Below are 23,939 nucleotides of genomic sequence, written 5' to 3' on the forward strand. Positions count from 1 at the left end.
TGGGCCTCTCACCGTCGCGGCCTCTCCTGTTGCGGAGCACAGGCTCCAGACGCGCAGGCTCAGCAGTTGTGGTTCACGGGCCTAGTTGCTCCATGGCACATGGGATCCTCCCAGACCAGGGCTCGAACCCGTGTCCCCTGCATTGGCAGGCAGACTCTCAACCACTGCGCCACCAGGGAAGCCCCTAAATTTCTTTTAATATATATCTAGCAGTGCAGTTGTTGGATCATATGGCAGTTATGTGTTTAACCTTTTGAGGAATCACCAAACTCGTCCACATCCCTTATACCATTTTACTTTCCCACCAGCAGAGTATGAGGGTTACAGGTTTTCAACATGCATGCCAATATATGTGGGGGTTTTGTGTTGTTTAGGTTTTGGTTTTTTGGTGTATGTTGTTTTGTTGTTTTTGTGGTTTTTTTTAAATTATAGCCTTTCAAGTGGGTATGAAGTGGTATATCATTGTGGTTTTAATTTGTGTTTCCCTAATGACTAATAATGTTGAGCACCTTGTCATATGTCTATTGGGCTTTGACAATTTGTATATTTTGTTGAGGAACATGTGTATTCAAGTACACATTGTCTTTTTGTTGTTGTTTTATAACAGTTCTTTCTATAGTCATCATACTAAGGTTTTAATATAAATGATTTACAAATATTTTTTCCCATCTTGTCTTTTCACTTTAAATTTTGATGAAATTATTTTTACCTGTTTTTTCTTTTACTCCAGTTTACTAATTGTTTTGCTGTGGTAAAATGTATGAAACAAAAATTTAACCATTTTAGATGTTTTCAAGTTTATAGTTCAGTGGCACTAGGTATGTACATTCCATATTGTGTGTACCGCCATCCATCTTAAGAACTTTTTTCATCTTCCTAAGTTGAAATTCTGTATGCATTAATAATAACCTTCCATACTGATTTTTAGGTGTTGATTTTTAAATCTCTCAACCTCACTGAATTTGCCAAATTCTAGCAGATTTTGGTTGAATCTTTAGGATTTCTCATTTGGATGCCTTTATTTCTTACTCTTGCCTAGTTGGTCTGACTAGAACTTGTAGTGCTGTATTGATAAAAGTGAAGAAAACAGGCATCCTTGCCCTTATTCCTGATCTTGGAGGGTAGGTTTGAGTCTTTCATCATTACACCTTTACTAAATGGACCAAATACCTAAACATGAGATAAGCTGTAAGACTTTTAAAAGAAAAAGTGAGGGAAGCCTCATATGACACTGGATTTGGCTGTGGTTTCTTGGGCTGACACTAAAGGCACAGTGGCACGGCCAAAAAAAAAAAAAAAGGGTTAAAGGATGAGAGCATTCAGCGCTGACCAGGATGCAAAGAATATGGGTCACCTATTGCTGATGTGAATGTAAAGCAATAAAATAGGTGATTCTCCAATTATCTCAAAGTAAAATTAATTTTTAAAAAATATAAAATGGTAGAAAAAAGTAAACTATAATCACTAATACAAAGAAAGTTAAAAGAACAAATTCATGTAACTTCAGAAAAGAGTATCTTGATTGGGTTACTGTGAAGCTTGAAAAAGTTGGTTTTAAGGAAATAGGGGTCCAGAACGGTTTGACTATTAGTAGCATTGTGAAATTTGGTGGGGGAATTGAGTTACGGTTTAGTATCTTGATAGTGGTGGTTGTTACACAACTGCCTATGATTTATAAAGATCACGTAGTGTGCTCCAAAAAGATTGAATGTTACTCTATGTAAATTTAAAATTAATTTTTTAAATTAGTAGCCAATTTTTTAAATTGTAAAAGCACACCACACACAAAAGAAAATAAACCTCCTTAGCAGGTTTAAAATTTTGCCTTGTCTTTTGCTAAAAATGAATGTATTTCTATTCTCTTATGTATATTATTCTGTAAATATTAAATTAGATGTTGTTTTTGATCTTCCAGCATGACTTGGCTTTTACAGCAGTGGTTCTCATCTTGTGTACACAATTGGAATTTTGTTTTCTCTGGCTCGGTTGGCTTAAATATATTGGTATATTTGATATATTGATATATTGGTTGGATCAGTGGATTTATATATATATATATATTTAAGTCCATTCAAATTACAGAAAATACATTCACTCTAGAACAGAGCAAATGTTTCTCTTTTCATTTGGAAAAATCACTTTAGTTAGGAATAAATGGCTGTGAACATTGCAATATAGCCTCCAAAATTTAAGCAGAATTAAATAACAAAGTAGTCGTTATAACATCTATATAAGACTGTTTTCCTTCTCATGTTAATGCTCTCTTTACTTGAATTCAAAATACATGACTCTACTGCTTCATAAAGGAAGCACCATTCTGAGTGCTTGGCACTGTACTACCAGTTTTACTATGAGCTTCACTTCCATTACTGTAGCCACCCAATACATAGCATGCATTGATTTACTTCTGCTTCCTGTGTAAATGGATAAAGCCTAAACTTACATTTCTAATGTCATTGTCATTTTTGTTGTTTAGAAAAATAAAATACAGATATTCTGGGGATGGAGACTACAATTTGTTTTGTTCCGTTTTTTCTCTTAGGCTTTGGGGTGAACCTGTTAATCTTCGTGAACAACACGATGCCTTAGAGTTTTTTAATTCTTTGGTGGATAGTTTAGATGAAGCTTTAAAAGCTTTAGGACATCCAGCTGTGCTAAGTCAAGTCCTGGGAGGTTCCTTTGCTGATCAGAAGATTTGCCAAGGCTGCCCACATAGGTAAGTACTAGTTGACATTTTTAATATGTACTTTGTATGGGTCTTTCTTTTTTTAATAGTATAAATAAAATTTTTACCAATACATATGTATGAAAGCAGAGTACCAAATATTACATTCTTATGTTATACCCCACTGTTTTGTGGGTTGTTTTTTTTTCAGTAGCATTTAGTTCTTGTTACTCTCAGTATCTCATTATTTTTCTCTTACATTCTTATATTTTGTCATATCTGAGGAAATAAAATGGCATTTTTTCCTTAAATCTACATAAAGATATTTACCTGGCTGTTATAATGAAAATAATAATTGAAATGTCTACAATACAGTAACTTTAGGGAATTCCCTGGTAGTTCAGTGGTTAAGACTCATCACTTCCACTGCAGGGGGCACGGGTTTGATCCCTGATTGGAGAATTAAGATGCTGTAAGCTGGGCAGAGCGGCAAAGAAAAAAAAAAATCCTCGTGAATGAAACCTGGCATATAGTAAGCACTAATTAAATGTTAGTTATCTTTAGCACGCTTCCCTGGGTGTTTGGAGTTTAGTTAGTTACCCAACACCTTTTAAAAATATATATAAATAAATAAACAAGCAAACAAACAGCAACTTTAGAAGATAACTGGTAGGTCTGGAATTTTCTATAGAAATTTAAAATTACCATTGATTCTTATCATTCATGAGATGCGTTAGGTATGTTTGCACATCAGATCATTAGCAAGAGTTGACAAGACATTATTCTGTGTTTTGGAGCAAATTAGAAGAGATTGATTTATTATGGGTTCCTAATGAAAATAATTAAAGAATTCTTGGTTATTAGTAGTTCAGAAGGTTTAACGATGGACACTCATATCATGCCTATTGTGTGGGACTTCTTGTTACACATTCATATAACACAGAAAGGAAATTCTTTCTCACCCAAATAATCAAAATAAGATAGTATTTTCTAAAAGCTACTCTAGGGACTTCCCTGGTGGCACAGTGGTTAAGAATCCACCAGCCATTGCAGGGGCACAGGTTCGATCCCTGGTCTGGGAAGATCCCACATGCCGTGGAGAAACTAAACCCATGTGCCACAACTGCTGAGCCTGCTCTAGAGCCGGCGTGCCACAGCTATTGAAGCCCAAGCGCCTAGAGCCCATGCTCCACAACAAGAGAAGCCACCACAATGAGATGCCCACGCACCACAATGAAGAGAGTAGCCTCTACTCGCCGCAACTAGAGAAAAAGCCCATGCACAGCAACAAAGACGCAGTGCAGCCAAAAGTTAATTAATTAATTAAAATAAAATAAAAGCCACTCTGTTATTCTGTAAACATTAGTTTGGTGTAAGTGGATAAAGCAGATTTTTTTGAAATTAGGGAAATGAGTTGAGGAAAGGTAATCTCACATAAATGAGAAACTCTTACCATGTTACAGTGCCATTAGTTTGGAAGATGGGGAGTCATTTATTCACCTAGCTTGGCCAACTTTGTATTCTTATGAAAGATATTTTACATTAGATGAACAATGAAAATCCAACTCTTTGTCATGTGTTCTTATCAGTCCTCAGTTTTTTTAGTCAGAGTTACTTGTGAATTCTTTTGCTCTGCCAAATGGAAGTGTCTTGTGCAAATGAAGTACACATTCCAACAAAATTAGTCTTACTAGACATTTTAGGAGTATGTAAGAGTCTCAAGTCTTTCTAGTATTATAGAACATTGTTTTTTTAGGGTGTCCCAAATTGCAAGAGAAACTGTTAATCTCAGTTTATCTCCTAAGACCTTTTTCTCCTCTGTGGACAGGTTTCTATCACAGTAGAAACATGTGTAATAAGCCATTTATAAATACTTCTGTGTTTTGTCTTTCTGAATTACAAGTTTCTAAATATGAAGGACTGTCTAAAACATAATATCCCCTATGCTCTACACATGGTGGGCACTCTTTTTTTTTTGACTGTGCCATGCGGCTTGTGGGATCTTAATTCCCTGACCAGGATTGAACCCGGGCCTGCGGCAGCGAAAACACGGATTCCTAACCATTGGACTGCCAGGGGATTCCCAGGTACTCTTGATATATTGGTTGGATCAGTGGATTTAATGGTTGATATGTTTTCTGAGTTTAATAATGTGTCATCAGAAATTCCTGAAAGCCCCTTTTGTAGAGAATCATCAGAATGTGGGTTGCTCACTCCATCCCACATCACTTACTCTTTTTACAAGTTTTTTTATGACTCTGTAGAACTGAATACTAGAGACATGCAAGTATGTTGGATAGTTGAACTTGTGCATTAGGCGAGAACTTGGCATCTAAGTGCCAAAATATTAGTTGCTATTTGTATTACACATGTGGAGGAACATTTAAAAATTCAGCTCATAAATAGGCTTTTTTCTGAACTTGATGAATGTTTACCTTTACCTTGCCATGAATTACTGCTGCTTAAATAACAAAGGTAGCTGTGTGAAAGAATATAAAGAACTTAAGCAGTGAGGCCAGACAAGCCTGGCTTCACATCACACTCTGTGTAGTAAACTGGGCCATATTAATCTCTTTGTCACCTCTTTCACCATCACCCACGCCCCCAGTACAGTTTCTGTATCTATAAAAGAGGGACAGATAACATATCTCTAGGAGGTTTTTTTTTGAAGGTGAAGGTAAGCAATACTGTGTTTAAAGAGTCTGATGCATTGCCCAGTACAAAGTAAATGACCAGGGAAAGACAACTGTTAACTTACGAATAACACTGTGACTAATGCATTTGACATGGTACAGTAAATACTGCAAATGTGTTTTTTGTCAAGTTCACAACTTAACGACAGTGTTTAGAAACCTAAGGAATAAATCCTTTTAATGTTTCTTAAATAACGTCTTTAGATACGAGTGTGAAGAATCTTTTACAACTCTGAATGTAGATATTAGAAATCACCAAAACCTTCTTGATTCTTTGGAACAGTATATCAAAGGAGATTTATTGGAAGGTGCAAATGCATATCGTTGTGAAAAATGTGATAAAAAGGTATGTATTGTTTGTTTTTTAGTAAATATGATTGCATTTAACATAGCTGGAAGACATCAAAATAGTTTTCAATCTCAGATTTTACCTCTGCTTTTGCTACAGTGGCAGTCAAGATGATAACTGATTAAAAGATTTGTCAAGGAAACAGTATTGAAAGAAACTAATAATAATAATAAATTAGGAAAAGTCCTTTTAATTGGGTGGTTAATTTTAGAAGTCACAATAACTTAACATCACTTTTTCTTGTAGTTTAAAAGTTGCACAGTTACTTTCTATTTCTGCCCTGAAACACATTGCCATTGAATTTTTCAAACCTGAAGAGTTGCTAACAGAAAATATTTTTCCCCTTTCATACTCAAGCTTATTCTTCAACTTTAGAACAACTGTGTGCTAATTTTATTTGGTTACAGGAGATTTTCAGAACTACTTGCAGTTTTAAAGATGAGATCTGATTTTTAGATCCCACCAACTAATTTTATTTGTGGCCACTTAAACAGTTTGTGAGATGGAACTATAACATGTCTTTGAAAATACATATGATATGATAAATAGTAAATATTTTTCTGGGCCCACCATACCCTCTCATCTTGAAGTTATTACCTGAACTGCTTTGATTTTAAACACCATTTAGATTGTGGCATCTAAAGCCATACCTATAGCTCTGACACAGTTTCTGCTGGAGTGGTTTCTTCTTATACAACTTGCCACTCTTAATCCATGTATTTTAAAGTAGAAACCTTGGTAGCACTTTTTCAGAAGGTAGTATGGATTAAATGCAGCATGTAGCATGTTATCTGTCACTAAGTGCTATATATATTAGCATATTATTACAGTATTTCTTAAGTTTGCTTACAGCAGATTTTATTCATTTAACATAAAAGTAAAGGTCAGAAAAGTAACATGATCAGTTAGCAGTGGGAGTGTGGAACCAGTTATTAGTTTTTATATCACTAATTTTTATAATTTGCAACAGATGAGTGATTACATATTTTTAGGCTTGGTATAAGTATTTAGAAAAAGTCAGTAGTGATGAATGATCTTGATTATGTTATCATTTATCTGTTTGTAAATACATTTAGAGGATCATAAAGTTTTAAATTGTATTATTAAAATTCTTTTGTTTTATTTGGGTTATAGAAGAACATTCACTTATTATTTACCATTTATTGTAGGTTGATACAGTAAAGCGGTTGCTAATTAAAAAATTGCCTCCTGTTCTTGCTATTCAATTGAAACGATTTGACTATGACTGGGAAAGAGAATGTGCAATTAAATTCAATGATTATTTTGAATTTCCACGAGAGCTGGACATGGAACCTTACACAGTATCAGGTGTTGCAAAGCTGGAAGGAGATGATGTAAACCCAGAGATTCAGTTGATACAACAGAATGAGCAGTCTGAATGTGAGACAGCAGGTAGCACAAAATACAGACTTGGGGGGGTGCTTGTACACAGTGGTCAAGCAAGTGGTGGACATTATTACTCCTACATCATTCAGAGGAATGGTAAAGATGGTGAGAGAAATCGCTGGTATAAATTTGATGATGGAGATGTAACAGAGTGTAAAATGGATGATGATGAAGAAATGAAAAATCAGTGTTTTGGTGGAGAGTACATGGGAGAAGTATTTGATCATATGATGAAGCGCATGTCATACAGGAGGCAGAAAAGGTGGTGGAATGCTTATATACTCTTTTATGAGCGAATGGACACAATAGACCAAGATGATGAAATGATAAGATATATATCAGAGCTAACTATCACAAAACCCTATCAGATTATGTCACCAGCCATTGAGAGAAGTGTGTGGAAACAAAATGTGCAGTTCATGCACAACCGAATGCAGTACAGTTCAGAATATTTTCAGTTTGTGAAAAAACTGCTTACGTGTAACAGCATTTACTTAAGCCCTGCTCCAGGTAAGTGTCTGGAATTTAACTTAGAAGTTTATCAAGTATCAATATGTATTTAGTGCTTTACTTCAGCATTCTTTTACCTTCTTTTTTTTCATAAAATTATTTAGACTCATTTTGTTTTAAATGTGTCAGCATATTCAGTGCCAGTTATTTTAAAGTCATGTATTTAATATACCCATACCTTTGAATAGTCAGTATCTAGAAACATAGAAGAGCTGTTAACTTATGGGAGTTTTCACTAAGCATTAGTTTGAAACATGGATTGGTTAAGTACTAAGGTAAGTGCTGAAGATTACTTTTTGGCAAAGAATTTTTTTAAACATGGAGCTTTTGTTTAAACACATTTAAACAAAAGTGTGTTTGACTGTTCATGTGCTTTTTATTTAAGGACAAGATCACTTGTTGCCTGAAGCAGAAGAAATCACTATGATTAGTATTCAGCTTGCAGCTAGATTCCTCTTTACCACTGGATTTCACACCAAGAAAATAGTTCGTGGCCCTGCCAGTGATTGGTACATGGCTTTGAATTTTATTTACTTTGTACTTAGAGTTCGTATGGTTCATTATTATGTTGCTTTATTTTCCCCTAACTGGGGGAATCTTACTTCAAATTTTAAATATAGGATAAAAATCTTGGTAGTAATGTTGAGAGAAATTGTATTTAAAATGCTTAATTTTAATGTGCCTTTTATTATTCAATGTTTGGCTCCTGTTTCTATTACTTATATTCTATATCTTTACTACATGGATTCATTCTGCTTATGTTTAAAAAGGTAGAGGATTTTTAAATGATTATAGTCTTAAGTTTATAATTGTAAAATATGGAAGACATTTTAATACCTTAATCTAACAACTGTTCTTAGCATCTCTCAGATTAGAAGATGTTAAGGAGTTATCACTGGATCAGAAAGAGTTAATAGATTTGTATCCACCTACATATACAGTTCTCATTTAATTCATTTTGTGACTATGGGACTAGATCAGGTCACAGGGCTGAAGTTTGTATTAAAACCAACTATAATCGGGAATTCCCCCTTGGCCCAGTGGTGAGGACTCCCGCTTTCATTGTCAAGGGCCCAGGTTCAAGTCCTGGTCAGGGAACTAAGATCCCACAAGCCATGTGGCTCAGCCAAAAAACAACAACAACAACAACTAAGATCATTAATTGCAGAGCTCTTTCTTCTTTATTTGGTTCACAGAAACCTGTTGGTTCATTGTAGCAGTTAAAATGGAGGCACCTAAATGAAAATTCATATATTTTTCTGTTTTAGGTATGATGTACTGTGCATTCTGCTCCGTCACAGCAAGAACGTACGTTTTTGGTTTGCTCATAATGTCCTTTTCAATGTTTCAAATCGTTTCTCTGAATACCTTCTTGAGTGCCCTAGTGCAGAAGTGAGGGGTGCATTTGCAAAACTTATAGTATTTATTGCACATTTTTCTTTGCAAGATGGGCCTTGTCCTTCATCTTTCACATCTCCAGGACCTTCTAGTCAGGTAATCAAAAGCTTTTCTTTAATTATGAAATACTTAAATGTAAATTCTGTTTTCTGCCAGGTGACATCAGTAAACATATGCATTTGTTTGACATATATACCATATATGAAATGTTTGCACACATCAATTGAGTTCGTTAAAATTGTTTCACAGTAATGTTTGATTTTTGGGCACTTTAAAATATAAGGAAAATTTTTTCTATTCGGTTACTTGCAGCTGTGTACTAAGTCTTCAGATTCTGTATGTTCAGTTAAGGTTTAATTTTATAATGGCTAAATTTAAATCTTTTGTTAAGTATCATTTTTAGCATAAAACTCCAAGTGGTTTTTATTTTATTATTATTATCTGACACTCAAAAACATTATAAAACATCTGCAATGAAATCTCCCCAAGCTATATATTTCATTTCCCAAAAAACAAATGTGTTTAATAATTTCCTACCTGATACTTCTGCCTAATAACCTCTATGCAAACATACACTTTTAATGCACATAGAAGTATACTTCTCTATATCTTGTTGCTGATGAAATAATAAATTATGATTCACAGGCATGTGATAACTTAAGCTTGAGTGATCACTTACTAAGAGCAGTATTAAATCTCCTGAGAAGGGAAGTTTCGGAACATGGCCGTCATTTACAGCAGTATTTCAATCTGTTTGTAATGTATGCCAATTTAGGTAAGACTTTTCATATTCTTTTTAATGTGTTGCTTTGTATTTACATAATAAATGATGAAAGCATTTATTGCATTGTTGAGAACTAATCTCTTCTAAAGTAGAAGCAGTTATTCCATACTTATCCTTGAAATCCATTGCAGATTACCTGTATAACTTTTTTTTTCTTTTTTTTTTTTCTGTTATCTTTGGCTGCATTGGGTCTTCGTTGCTGCACGCGGGCTTTCTCTAGTTGCGGTGAGCAGGGGCTACTCTTCGTTGCGGTGCGCGGGATTTTCATTGCGGTGGATTCTCTTGTTGTGGAGCATGGGCTCTGGGTGCACGAGCTTCAGTAGTTGTGGCACGTGGGCTCAGTAGTTGTGGCTTGCAGTATTTTTCTTTCTCTGTCCGACTTCACTTAGTATGATGATCTCTAGGTTCATCGATGTTGCTGCAAATGACATTATTTCATTTTTTATGGCTGAGTATTATTCCATTGTATACATGTAGCATATCTTCTTTATCCATTCCTCTGCCGATGGACATCTGTGTTGTTTCTGTAGCTTGGCTATTGTAAATAGAGCTGTTATGAACACTGGGCTGCATGTATCTTTTCGCATTATGGTTTTCTCCAGATACATGCCCAAGGGTGGGATTGCTGGATCATATGGTATTTCTATTTTTAGTTTTCTAAGGAACCTCCAAACTTTTCCATAGTGGTTGCAGCAGTCTACATTCCCAACAGTGTAGGAGGGTTCCCTTGTCTCCACATTCTTGCCAGCATTTGTTATTTGCTATCTTTCTGTCAATAGCCATCCTGACAGGTGTGAGGTGATATCTGATTGTGGTTTTAATTTGCATTTCCCTGATGATTAGCAATGTTGAGCATCTTTTCCTGTGGCCTTTCGGCATCCTGAATGTCCCCTTTGGAAAAATGTGTATTCAATTCTGTCCATTTTTGAATGAGCTGTTTTTTAGATGTTGAGTTGTATTAACTATTTGTATATGTTGGATATTAACCCCTTATTGGTCACATTATTTGCAAATATTTTCTCCCATTCAGGAGGTTGTCTTTGTTTTGTGGATGATTTCCTTTGCTGTGCAAAAGCTTTTGAATTTAACTAGGTCCTATTAGTTTATTCTTGCTTTTATTGCCTTTGTTTTAGGAGACTGATCCAAAAGAATTTTGGTATGGTTTATGTCAGAATGTTCTGCCTTCGTTTCCTCTAGCAGTTTTGTAATATCCAGTCTTGCATTTAGGCCTTTAATCTATTTTCAGTTTATTTTTGTATAATGGTTTTAAAGAATGTCCTAATTTCATTCTTCTCTGTGTAGCTGTCCAGTTTTCCCAGCACCACTTATTGAAGAGGCTGTTAAAAAGAGAGTAAAGTTGTTGGAGAAAGTGTTGCAGGGAATTTGTAAACAGAGTGAATGGTAGATGCAAAGACTTGGCATTACATGACTTGGCTCAGTGGACAATATGAATGTTTTTCTGTGTGACATGATCTGGTGAAAGATATGAGATAGGTGATGGACCTGCTCTTTTTGCAGGTCTTGTGCAGGCACTGAGAGCCATTATAACATTATTAGCGAGGTTTACCTTAGAAAGATTACATTTGCTATAGTGTAGAATGGATTACAGTTGTACAAGACTAGAGATTGTAGTATAATCTATAGACAGATATCATTATTGCCTTATGTTATGGAGTGGGCAATAAGGAAGATAACACTTGAAAGATTTAGGAGTTTTTATGAGAGAATCAGCAGACCTTGGTGATTGGATATTTGAATGAATGGAGCAGGGAAAAGACGTATGTCCAAGGTGTGACTTGAGGAACTAAGAGAACTGTGTTGCCATTTACTGAGAGGAAACCTAGGAATAGGAACGTATCTGGGCAGATTAAATTTTAAAAGTATGTTGTACACCTTAGCAAAGAACTCCAATAAACAGTGAGATACATACATCCAAAATTTGGAGTCATCTATATGAATGAGTATAGATTCTATAATGACTATATATTTAGTCACAGGAAAGTAAGCAGTATTAAGAGATAGTGTAGAATGAGAACTTTGGGGAAAAACATCTTCTAAGAGCTAGAAGAAAAGAATCCACAGTTAAGAGTAAGAAATAGAAAAGGGAGGAAATAAGAAAGGACGGACAGAAGGAGGGAGGGAATAGAAAATGGAAGAGACAGAACCCCAAGTAAAAGATTCAAGAACAAGGAAATAGTTAAATTTGAGAACTGTTTTTTAGCTTCAAACCAAGTTTGGGAGAGAAACTAAATGAGAATGAGGAATGGGAAAATTAGAAAACAAGCAACAGGAAATTTAGGCTTTTTTCCCCCCCAAAATTTTTCTCTAGAGAGGGGAAAAAGAGAAGATGGTAGGTTACCAAAAAACCTTGTTTCTCATTTAGCGTAGTTTCTGTCTTTGTCATCTTCCCTTATTTTGTTGAGAGACAGTATCTAGGCTCCTCAGGTCTCTCTAGGCCCTACAAAGTGTGCTTTTCTCTAGGGCTTAGTATAATTGGAATGCCAGAGTCATGATCAGTACTTCACAGTTAGAATAATTTACCTTAACTAGGAACTTCCCTGGTGGTGCAGTGGTTAAGAATCCACCTGCCAATGCAGGGTTCAAGCCCTGGTCTAGGAAGATCCCACATGCTGCAGAGCAACTAAGCCTGTGAGCCACAACTACTGAGCCTGCGTGCCACGACTACTGAAGCCCACACGCCTAGAGCCCGCGCTCCGCAACAAGAGAAACCACTGCAATGAGAAGCCCACGCACCACAACCAACAGTAGCCCCCACTGTCTGCAGCTAGAGAAAGCCTACATGCAGCAACAAAGACCCAATGCAGCCAAAAATAAATACATTTGTTTTTAATTTACTTTAACTAAATCAACGTATTTTTTGTTTTATCTGTATTTGTGCAGTCTAATCAAAGGAGATGAGCTTTAATCATAAAAATTGTAGGCAGCTATACATAGTTACTTTTTTATTAAAGCAGAACCTGCCATTCTTACTATTTTTGCTTGTTTTTCCTGAACATTACTCTCGTCCCTTTTTTACAGGTGTGGCAGAAAAGACACAGCTTCTGAAATTGAGTGTACCTGCTACCTTTATGCTTGTGTCTTTAGATGAAGGTCCAGGTCCTCCAATCAAATATCAGTATGCTGAATTAGGCAAGTTATACTCAGTAGTGTCTCAGCTGATCCGCTGTTGCAATGTCTCATCAAGAATGCAGTCTTCAATCAGTGGTAAAGTAGAATGTTCCATTATTTATAGTACTTTAAAAGTAATGCTAGCCTTCTGTAGTACTAAATTAAAATTCTGACATTTATATAAATGAAGTAAAAGACTATATGCTTTATTATATTTTTAAACCGTTTGCTTTTTTACATGTTTACAGGAGACCTTTTTCAAAATTTACCACCTACTGTGATAAATCCCTTATTTATGAAATGGTGTAAGAATTTTAACTATTTATTTTTTGTCTTCAGTGTCAGCATTTATATTTTTGCATCTTAGTATATCTGATCATTTTAATGAATGTTTTATTGTGCTTAGGACACTTAATTTATAATTTTGTTTTTAATAAAAAATTTAATATTGCAGTTTTGCAAAGAAGTGTATTGGCTTTTCATTGATGACAAATCTATTCTAGGTAATCCCCCTCTTCCCAGTCCTTTTGGTGACCCTAATTTATCGCAGCCTATAATGCCAATTCAGCAGAATGTGGCAGACATTTTATTTGTGAAAACAAGTTATGTGAAGAAAATTATTGAAGACTGCAGTAACTCAGAGGAAACCATCAAATTGCTTCGTTTTTGCTGCTGGGAGAATCCTCAGTTCTCTTCTACTGTCCTCAGTGAACTTCTCTGGCAGGTTAAAGGAAAATAAACATTCATATGTCTGTAATTTGATTAATTATTCCTTTAAATAAGAAATTCAGTTATGTTTTACCTGTCTTTAGGTTGCGTATTCATACACCTATGAACTTCGGCCATATTTGGATCTACTTCTGCAGATTTTACTAATAGAGGATTCTTGGCAGACTCACAGGTGGATACACTTTTTGCTACCAGAATAATTACATTTTTCTAGGTTCTAGAAATAACTGAAATTTCTAGTAGCTGAATATATTTTTAGTTCTTGAATCTCTATTAAATGCTTAATCTTAAAAATATATAATAACCTAACAAAATGAATGTTTTCCCTATCACAGTTTTATTTCATTTTTATTTTTTCTTAAAACTGCAGTTCCGTGCTTATTACTAGTCTTTTTCCTTGTACTTAACATTTTTCACTTTTTTTAACTTAAGAAGACTAATGTAGGCTTTTGATAAGTTTTTAAGTTCCATTAATAGTAATTTAGGACTACATATGCTTGTTTTTTAATTCATTACACTAAGTAACATTTAGGTATTTAACAATAATCCTTAGTCTGTTAGAAGTTTTATTAGTATATGAAGAGTCAACAGTAACTTGTTTGAACTAAGGTTATCCTACCTACCAGCAGACCTTCAGAGTTCTTCCCAAAATTCTGCTGTGTTCTTTGCAGTAAAACTCAGCCTAAGAATACTGATACAGAATTAGTTGCCCAAATCTACCACTTGACCCTGACTTTTCTCCCCACAGGGACTTATATGTATACATATTGCCACCTATTAGTCATTCTAATAAGCAAAAGAAAAATCTGAAAATGACTTTCAGAATTTTGTGCACTCTGTAACATCTTTGGTCATGGTAGTGCAGTTTTCCTAGTAACTTTGTTAATGTGCTGTGAACGATTGACAAGTTGAGTATGTAGCGTGTATGATATTAAATTGTGAATTAGTGGGACTTAAGATATAACAGCATGTCAGTATTTCAAGATACTGGGGACTTCCTGGTGGCGCAGTCATTAAGAATCCACCTGCCAGTGCAGGGGACACGGGTTCCATCCCTGGTCTGGGAAGATCCCACATGCTGCAAAGGAACTAAGCCCGTGCACCACAACTACTGAGCCTGTGCTCTAGAGCCCGCGTGCCACAACTACTAAAGCCCGCACACCTAGATCCATTCTCCACAACAAAAGAAGCCACCGTAGTGAGCCCACGCACTGCAAGAAAAAGAAGCCCCAGCTCACTGCAACTAGAAAAGCCCGCATGCAGCAATGAAGACCCAATGCACACAAAAATTAATTAATTAATTAATTTTTATAATATGAAGCTATTGGTACTTGATATTCTGTTAAGGAAAATTTGCCTCCAAATTTTAAGCTGTGAGGTCACTGGAATAACTGTTAAAAGAATCACAACTACATGAGTTTTTAGATTTTTGGTACATAATGTTAGAAGAATTGTGTACAAATGGAAATGTCTGTGTATTGATCCTCAGAATAACCAGTAAAATCTTAATTTTTAAATAAATAGAAATGAAAAAATTTAAATGACTTTAAGTTTTTAATAAATTTGTAGAACACAGTGTTTAATGATAAATCACTTTAATCAGGTATTTAAGAGGGACTGGAAATACATTAGACTTCTTAAATTAATATTTTCAAATTCTCAACTAATTTAGCATCTTAAATTTCCAGCAAATCAAAATCAATGTTTTCAAAATAGTGTTAACCAGAAACAAATTACCATGAAACAAAAATGTTACAACCTATATTCATTTATTTAGTACCTATTTCAGTATCTTGACAGAATTGGATACTTCTAGAGTCTATTTTAATAGGATCTAATTTTTACTCATTAATTATTTTTCTAAAGAACTTAAGCATATGTTATTTACTATGTGACTTTTTTTTTAACTCATTATTTTTGGCTGCATTGGGTCTTTGTTGCTGCGCGTGGGCGCTTCTCTAGTTGCAGTGAGCAGGAGCTACTCTTCACTGCAGTGCGCAGGCTTCTCATTGAGGTGGCTTTTCTCATTGCGGAGCATGGGCTCTAGGGCACGCAGGCTTCAGTAGTTTTGGCACCCGGGCTCAGTAGTCGTGGTGCACAGGCTTAGTTGCTCTGCAGCATGTGGTATCTTCCTGGACCAGGGCTCAAACCCGTGTCACCTGCATTGGCAGGCGGATTCTTAACCACTGAGCCACCAGGGAAGTCCCGTGTGACTTCTTACAGATGCTTTAAACTCATCAGTCTCATCCTAGCCTTGTAGTTTCACTCAAGGAAGTGATAATAGTAAAGGTATAAATATTGGATTAATGTGCACAATAGTGAGTTTTTGTGAACAAACTAGTATGGGATTGTTATTAGCTTAAATGTGAAGTGTTTTGTAAAATGACCATTTGGTTTATTCAATAAACAGTACTTAAGAGATATTTACAAAGTGTCTACTTTGTGCCAAGCACTGTCATTGGCAACAGAACAAAGCCGGCAAAAACAATATTGATTATAATGGCTTAAAAAAGTAGTTGATATTAATGGTGATGTGGCAGAAATACTGAGTATCACTTTGTTATCAATTAAAAACTAAAGAATAAAAATAGAATATATACTACAATAATACAAGTGTTTCCAGCTAAACATGCCTATGCATGTTATTTTTTTTTGTCTGAAATGATTAGACTTCGAAAAATTACTCAGATGTCTGTGGAGGTCCAGTGGTTAAGACTCCACGCTTCCAATGCTAGGGGGTGCGGATTCAGTCCCTGGTTGGGGAACTATGATCCCACATGCCGAGCGTGACGGCCAAAAAAACAGAAAAATTACTGAAATATTTTCCAAACAAGATTTATATGATTGTATGTACTGCAAAATAGAAACATGTAAACAAAAGAAAAAGCCCTGCTTTTGGTTTGGAATATAATGATATTCTATTAAGTGAAACAAATGGTACGCAAGAGAATTTTTTCTAGATACTTCATGTTCAGCTACTGATACTACAGAAGGCACAATTTTACCCATAAATTTAATTGGCTACTAAGGAGAACAAGACTCCATTGGCTATATAAAATGTTATGTTGAGGTTTGGCTAGAGCTGAAATGAAATCATTGATCACAAGCAATTCAGCCGGTTCTTGGCAGTGAAAATGGCTTTAACCACCATGTGTATTCTGTTGATTAGAATTCAAGTTAATTTTGTACTGCCAGATTATATCACTTTCATAGAAACTAGACTTTACACTCTGAAGTGCAGTCTTGAAGTAATGGTCTAATAACTACAAGTAAATATGTTCTCAACTGAGGCATTCATGAAGACATAGTTTGTAGTTAATTTTAATGAGAACAATTTAGTATTGGTATCCTTAATTGTTCATTTAAATTACAGTATAGCGAAATTATTTCGGATTGATAATAATTTCATAGGACTTCAGACTCTTGAGTCAGACTTAGCTCCCCAGCTTGCTAGCTATGTGACATTAGTTGTTTGACTTCTGTACTTGTTTTCTCATCCATGGAGTGGGTTTACTAATGGTACCTTCTTAGTAATTTAACTGTAGATTTAAATAGATCAGATAATTACATCAAAATGTGTATTGAATGGCATTCAGTAGGCTCCAGAATGTTAGCTAAGAGATACCGCAAATTTATGTATCTGGTTCTTTTCTAGAATTCATAATGCACTTAAAGGAATTCCAGATGATCGAGATGGGTTGTTCGATACTATCCAGCGCTCTAAGAATCACTATCAAAAAAGAGCATACCAGTGTATAAAATGTATGGTAGCTCTCTTTAGCAGTTGTCCAGTTGCTTACCAAATATTACAGGTGAGAATTTTTTCTTATAATTTTGTAACAGTCTGAATCATAATAAGGGGTGCTTTGTTAAGAAAAGAATCATGAAAGTTTGGAGTCAGCATTTTAACCTAACATTAAAAATTATTCCAGATTCTTTCATAAACAATTTTATTTTCTTTTCAAGGGTAATGGAGATCTTAAAAGAAAGTGGACCTGGGCAGTGGAATGGCTTGGAGATGAACTTGAAAGAAGACCATACACTGGCAATCCTCAATACACTTATAATAATTGGTCTCCTCCAGTGCAAAGCAATGAAACATCAAATGGTTATTTCTTAGAGAGATCACATAGTGCTAGGATGACACTGGCAAAAGCTTGTGAACTCTGTCCAGAAGAGGTAAAAAAAGCCACCAATGGGCAGCAGATAAAAATGGAAGAAAGAGAAGTAATATTTTATAGGCCAGTGTTTATTGTTTAAAACAATTTACCGTGCAGTAAATTTGTCATGCAGTTTTATTGGCTTTAATGTTTAGTGTTGGTTGTTCTCAAGTAATCAAAGAAGCTTGCCGACTCCTTTGTTAGAGTTAATTTGGAGAAATTTTTGTGAGATTGTCTGAAACTCATATATCTAGGTGAATCAAACTTTTTCTCTAATTGTGAATTATTTTATCTGCAGTAAATGAAAAAAATGTTAAACAGGTCAGCTTTGCGGATCTAATAAAATTTATTCCTAAAGATTAAAAATAAATTTAAAGTGTCTTTATAATCACATTCTTAATCTCTTTAAATATTTTAATATTAGGAGCCAGATGACCAAGATGCCCCAGATGAGCATGAATCATCTCCACCAGAAGATGCCCCATTATATCCTCATTCATCTGGATCTCACTATCAACAGGTAAACAGGAGTTTGCTTGTTTTCATTATCCCCCAAATTTTTGTGCTTTACTTAAAAATTATTTACTTATTTTTCTTACATATTTTGTAACTTACTACCTGTGACTGTAAAGTAGTAAAGGAACTATTTAGAATAACTTTGACAAGAAGAGTGGTTGGAGTGGGGTCATGTAATAGCATGTTTCGACTAACCCGGTAGTATTTTCTTTCTCTACTAGTCAGCCCTCTTGTACTAAAAGCTGTAGTATTTAATAAAAATGTGTGATAAACACATCAACGTAAAATTAATAACTACTGAAATATATTCAGAATGGAAGTGTCTTGGTTACTTCTGTGCAATGTTTAGTTGCAATAAGAATGTCTTTTAAAATTAACAGTTTGATTGACTTCAGTAGATGGAAAGAAAGAATGATAACTGATGAAAATGTTTTATCTTTTAACTTTCATTCAAAAACAAGTTTCTGGAAAGATTGTCCTGAATTAAACCATAAACGAGACTAATTCAGATCTTTTAAGGCAGTGGTTCCGAAATTTAACGTCCCTCAGATCACCTGAAGGCACTTCTTAAAATCAGAGATTGCTGAGTCCCACCCCAAGGAAAAAAGACCCATATCTACTTTTAAACAGACTTTACACCATGATTTTTCATTTTAATTTGAAAAGTCTGACATGCTGATCTGTTTCACCTTCTCAGAATAATCACGTGCATGGACAGCCGTATACAGGGCCAGCAGCACATCACTTGAACAACCATCAGAAAACTAGCCAACGACCACAAGAAAATTATGAAGGCAATGAAGAAGTATCCTCATCTCAAATGAAGGATCAGTGAAATTTGCATAATTAACTGGTCCTTTAAGACCAGGCACTTAGGCCTTACAGTCCAAACTTCTATATTTGGCTAGTATTTAAAACTAGAGAAATTGTTCATCATGGAGTGGAGAGTTGATTCATTGTCTCATCTGCAGAAATTTGCTGTCAGTATGTGAGCCACCTGCAGGAGAAAGTGTATAATGTTTTGTAATAAATGGCTGATAGCAATATGTAAATGGCAGAGGTGTATATAATATATTAATGTTTGTTGATTCTTAGGCAAGAAAATTTTTTTGATGAATGCAGAGTTCTACAAAAAAATAATTTTTTCTGTTTGCTGCATTTGTCAACCAGTATTTGCAGCTTTGTGGCAATTGGATCAAATCCTCTACCAAAATGAAGAAAAAAGGTAACATTGAAAGAGGCCATTCATATCAATCACACCAGTAGTTTTTGTTAACTCTTAGTTACTGGAGCCATGTAAGACTTTGTAACTTTGTACTACAGCTGTAGTAATGCTGTAACATTTAGCTTGGCTTCACACTAAGTTTGTGTAGCCAGTGAGGACAAATTGTGTAGCCAGTGAGGACAAATTTACCTCAATGACAGCAGTTTCCTCAAAGTGACAGCTGTATTGCCCAGAGCTTTTATTTCTTATACCAAGAATAAATAAAACAAGGGGACATGTGACAAACAGTTTTTGGTTACATATATTTTCTTCATATTTAATGTTTGACAGTTCAGTCTCTTTGGTGGTATACAGAATGTGAAAATATTGATAATAGGAATTTTAAAATATTAAAACAAATATGCAAAATTTTGCCATGCCAGAATGTGGGGAGCGTAAAAGAAGACTGTATTTGGTGCGTTTGTTTTGTTTTTTGATATATAATTTTGCTTCAACTGCAGCCTGATGAAGTGGACATCATCAGGGTCCCACAGTAGTTTGAAATACCATTGTACCAACGTTAGTTAATATAATTCTGAAGTACTATTTTAGAATAAAAATTTGTTTCAGAATTCCAGGAAACTTGTGAGTTAATATTATATTAAAAAAAAATTGGTAACTTTTGAATGTGTGTAATATTTTGGAACCTATCTAAAAACCAAATATCCCTGCAAACAAATACAGCCCATCCAATACTATTTAAATATATTGCTGTTTTGTTTTATAGAAATTATTTTGCTGAATTCACACAAATAGAATTTGATTTAAGAAGACTTTTGTCCTGTGTTGTGTTTTTGTTTCTTGTTCCTCTTTTGTTTTCTTTTTACAGACTGCAATAAAATTAATTTTTTGTATAGCATGCCTTGACATGCACTGAATTCAACAGTTCAGACACGTTGAGTTTTTGTGTTGAAAATGATTTGCTTTTGCCCTTTACCACACAGGAATTACAGAAAAGAAAAACAATTAAGTATTGTTAATTTTTAAATTTCCTAAAGTAAGTAGTCTTGTGCTTTGGGCATATTTCTGTGGTCAGTCCTTGTTACTTACAGTAGTTATGTTAGAAAGAGTTGCCATGAGCACTGAGTTAAATGCTGATGTACAGGAAGTACTGGGTTAGGACCCTGCAAGCCTCTGGTTGTATTTTTGAACCCATCAATACATAATCTTCTTTCATATGTGTTTCTGTTCGAAGATACTTTATTTAATATATATTTTTGATTGACATTGAACTCAAGGGCAGCAGAACTATAAGATTCACGTCTGAATGATGCTTATTGAAAACGTAAGTTCTCAAAGTGGCACGGCCCTCTTGTGTTTAAGAACACTACACAGCACTTAAAACACTTTACTTGGGATCTATTTTAAATAGCAGAATCATAACCAAAAATCAGAAAAAAAGAATAGAATATGCCACTCAGTACCCCAAAAATGACTCCTTTTTATAGTATGGCAGGGGAAATATAAAGGCAGATCGTCACCCGCCTTTATCTGGGAACATTAATATCAGATGCATAAAAATTTTTGCTGCTCTGTGATGACTGTGAATAGCCACAGGACTATCGGTTTTTTAAAAAATTTATTTATTTTATTTATTTATTTTTGGCTGCTATGGGTCTTCACTGATGTGCGTAGGCTTTTTCTAGTTGTGGCGAGCAGGGGCTACTCTTCGTTGCGGTGCATGGGCTTCTCATTGCCGTGGCTTCTCTTGTTGTGGAGCACGGGCTCTAGGCGCACGGGCTTCAGTAGCTGTGGTTGGCGGGCTCTAGAGCGCAGGCTCAGTAGTTGTGGCTCATGGACTTAGCTCCTCCACAGCATGTGGGATCTTCTGGACCAGGGCTCAAACCCGTATCCCCTGCACTGGCAGGTTGATTCCCAGCCACTGCACTACCAGGGAAGCCCAAGAGTATTGATTTTGAGGTTATAAATAAATTTTATTGAGTAGACAAATTATAAATTTGAAATACAGAATCTACAAATAAGGAAAATTGAGTGTATTTATAAGAATTAACACAAGTTTGATGGTACTTTAATTGAATTGATAGGAAATTTTTTTTACAAAAGGCCTCTAACTGGAATTATACAAAGAAAAAATAATGTGATTAAAAGAGAAGGTACTTATTTCCACTACTCAATATAGGTACCATTATATATATATAATCAATGTATTCTAGGTTTTCTGTAACAGGAAATTTTGTCAGTTACTTCAACTGCCAAGGGCTGGGGTAGCCAGTGCTGCTTCAGGGAATTTTGAAGGGAAGATCCTCAGGACACATGGTCCCAGCAGCTGTTAGGGCCTTGCCCCAGTATCGCCTGACCAGGACCAGCTAGCCACAAGCAGCAAGGCTCCTAGCTGGCTAAGCCAAATTTGTTACAGGCCAATAAATCAGGAGACAAGGTGTTGAGGCAAGGAATACGACTTTATTTGGAAAGCTGGCAGACCAAGAAGATGGCAAACTAGGGTCCCTGAAACACCATCTTATCCAGGTCTGTTTGCCAGTTTCTTTTACAGAACAGAGAGGGAGAGGAGGTGAGGAAGTAAAGTAAAAAAGCCATTTGTCTTGCAAAATAAGAGGGGATGTGTTAATTTCTTCTTTTCTATAGCCATTCACAGGTGGGCAGGGTCAGAGTGTCACTCTGTGAGCTGAACAAAGGCACTTTAACATTCAGGCAGAGGGGCAGAGTTCCTTAAGGCAGGATGCTTACAGCTGTAGACAGTGATTATAACAAAAGCAAATGGGGCTTCCCTGGTGGCGCAGTGGTTGAGAACCTGCCTGCCAATGCAGAGGTCCAGGAAGATCCCACATGCCGCGGAGCGGCTGGGCCCGTGAGCCACAACTACTGAGCCTGCGCATTTAGAGCCTGTGCTCTGCAACAGGAGGGGCCGCGATAGTGAGAGGCCTGCGCACCGCGATGAAGAGTAGCCCCTGCTTGCCACAACTAGAGAAAGCCCTCACACAGAACGAAGACCCAACACAGCACCCCCCCCCCCAAAAAAGTAAAAAACAGATCCAACATAGAGTAAGAATTGACTCTTCCCTGTTTCAGTAGCTGCTGTGTTTTTGTACATCAGGACGTCAGTAATGAATTAAATACATGTGGAACATTAGATCACCATGAGAGTTTCTCAGAAGACAGTCCTAGGGAAATCAAAATTAGGATTGGAATTATACATAACTTCTGGAAATCCTAACATGTTCATGATATAAAATAAGACATGCCTCCATGTGGAAGTTTATCATAAACTAATTCTTTCAGACTTGCTCATTTGATGCTTAAAATTGGGGTATGATCTCTAATCGTCCTTAAATTAACCTGTTCATTATGAGACCATTTTAGTCATTGACATTGTAGAAGCATATTTTTTATATAAATTTATATTTATTTAGTTTTGACTGTGTTGGATCTTCGTTGCTGCGTGCGGGCTTTCTCTAGTTGTGGCGAGCGGGGGCTACTCTTCGTTGTGGAGCATGGGCTTCTCATTGCGGTGGCTTCTCTTGTTGTGGAGCATGGGCTCTAGGCACACAGGCTTCAGTTGTTGCAGTAAGTGGGCTCAGTAGTTGTGGCTCTTGGGCTCTAGGGCAGCCTCAGTAGTTGTGGCACACAGGATTAATTGCTCCACGGTATGTGGGATCTTCCCAGACCAGGGCTTGAACCCATGTCCTTGGCATTGGCAGGCGGATTCTTAACCACTGTGCCAATAGGGAAGTCCTAGAAGGGTATTTAATAATCTGGAAAATATTCATAATATCTAAAGCAGAAAAAAGGCAGCGTGGGAAGGGAGAAAAACAGGTGGTGTTTTTGGGGAGTGGTTTATATACTTTAACTGAAAGTGATGGGGCCCAATTAGTAGCTAGCCTCTCCCAAAAAACAGAGCTTAATTTGCGTGCAGATTATTTTATGTTGTGATTCCAAGGGAAAAAGTGAGGTACAAGTAAGTGTTAAAGAGACAAGAGGAAAATTCAATCCATTACTAGTTACTATGGGTAACTAGTGTTCGGTGTCCCTGTGATCTTTCTGAGAAGCTTGTAGAATGGGCCTCAGGATTGTCTTCCTACAAGGAAGAGAAAAGTATTTGTCCACTGGATTCCAGTGTGAATTGGGCAAGTATCAGCCATGGGTTATTAGCTCCCTAGCACTTTCTGTTCGCAACAAACTATGTCACAATGCCAGAGAGGATTCTTCTAGCCCCCATTTAAAAGACCCATAGCCAGATTTAAAGATGTACAGTGCTCCCGTAATGATATGGTATTAGCAGGTAGGATCTTTGGGAGGTGATCAGGTGATGAGAGTAGAGCCCTCGGGAATGGGAGAAGAAATGTAAGAAGAAATGTG

At 36.0% G+C, this 23,939-nt stretch overlaps 1 protein-coding gene across 11 annotated transcripts in view; it reads left to right on the plus strand.

Moving 5' to 3' along the window:
* LOC118889445 (probable ubiquitin carboxyl-terminal hydrolase FAF-X) overlaps positions 1-20,377 on the plus strand; it is a 145,883-nt gene extending 125,506 nt beyond the window's left edge. For 5 of the 11 annotated variants that reach the window (XM_036841185.1, XM_036841190.1, XM_036841189.1 and 2 more), the window contains 13 exons: positions 2,543-2,716; positions 5,563-5,704; positions 6,877-7,624; positions 8,010-8,133; positions 8,893-9,118; positions 9,668-9,797; positions 12,846-13,031; positions 13,439-13,659; positions 13,748-13,836; positions 17,320-17,476; positions 17,631-17,843; positions 18,249-18,344; positions 19,038-20,377. In XM_036841185.1, coding sequence (XP_036697080.1) covers positions 2,543-2,716; positions 5,563-5,704; positions 6,877-7,624; positions 8,010-8,133; positions 8,893-9,118; positions 9,668-9,797; positions 12,846-13,031; positions 13,439-13,659; positions 13,748-13,836; positions 17,320-17,476; positions 17,631-17,843; positions 18,249-18,344; positions 19,038-19,175 — 2,644 coding nt within the window. In that variant the 3' untranslated portion in view covers positions 19,176-20,377. Of the gene's footprint in view, positions 1-2,542; positions 2,717-5,562; positions 5,705-6,876; positions 7,625-8,009; positions 8,134-8,892; positions 9,119-9,667; positions 9,798-12,845; positions 13,032-13,438; positions 13,660-13,747; positions 13,837-17,319; positions 17,477-17,630; positions 17,844-18,248; positions 18,345-19,037 lie in introns of those variants that run through there. The other 6 variants (XM_036841188.1, XM_036841192.1, XM_036841187.1 and 3 more) reach the window with 6 other exon arrangements.
* The last annotated feature ends 3,562 nt before the right edge of the window (positions 20,378-23,939 follow it).

This window comes from Balaenoptera musculus, chromosome Y, assembly GCF_009873245.2.
Source record: "Balaenoptera musculus isolate JJ_BM4_2016_0621 chromosome Y, mBalMus1.pri.v3, whole genome shotgun sequence".
In the NCBI taxonomy this organism is placed as follows: Eukaryota; Metazoa; Chordata; class Mammalia; order Artiodactyla; family Balaenopteridae; genus Balaenoptera; species Balaenoptera musculus.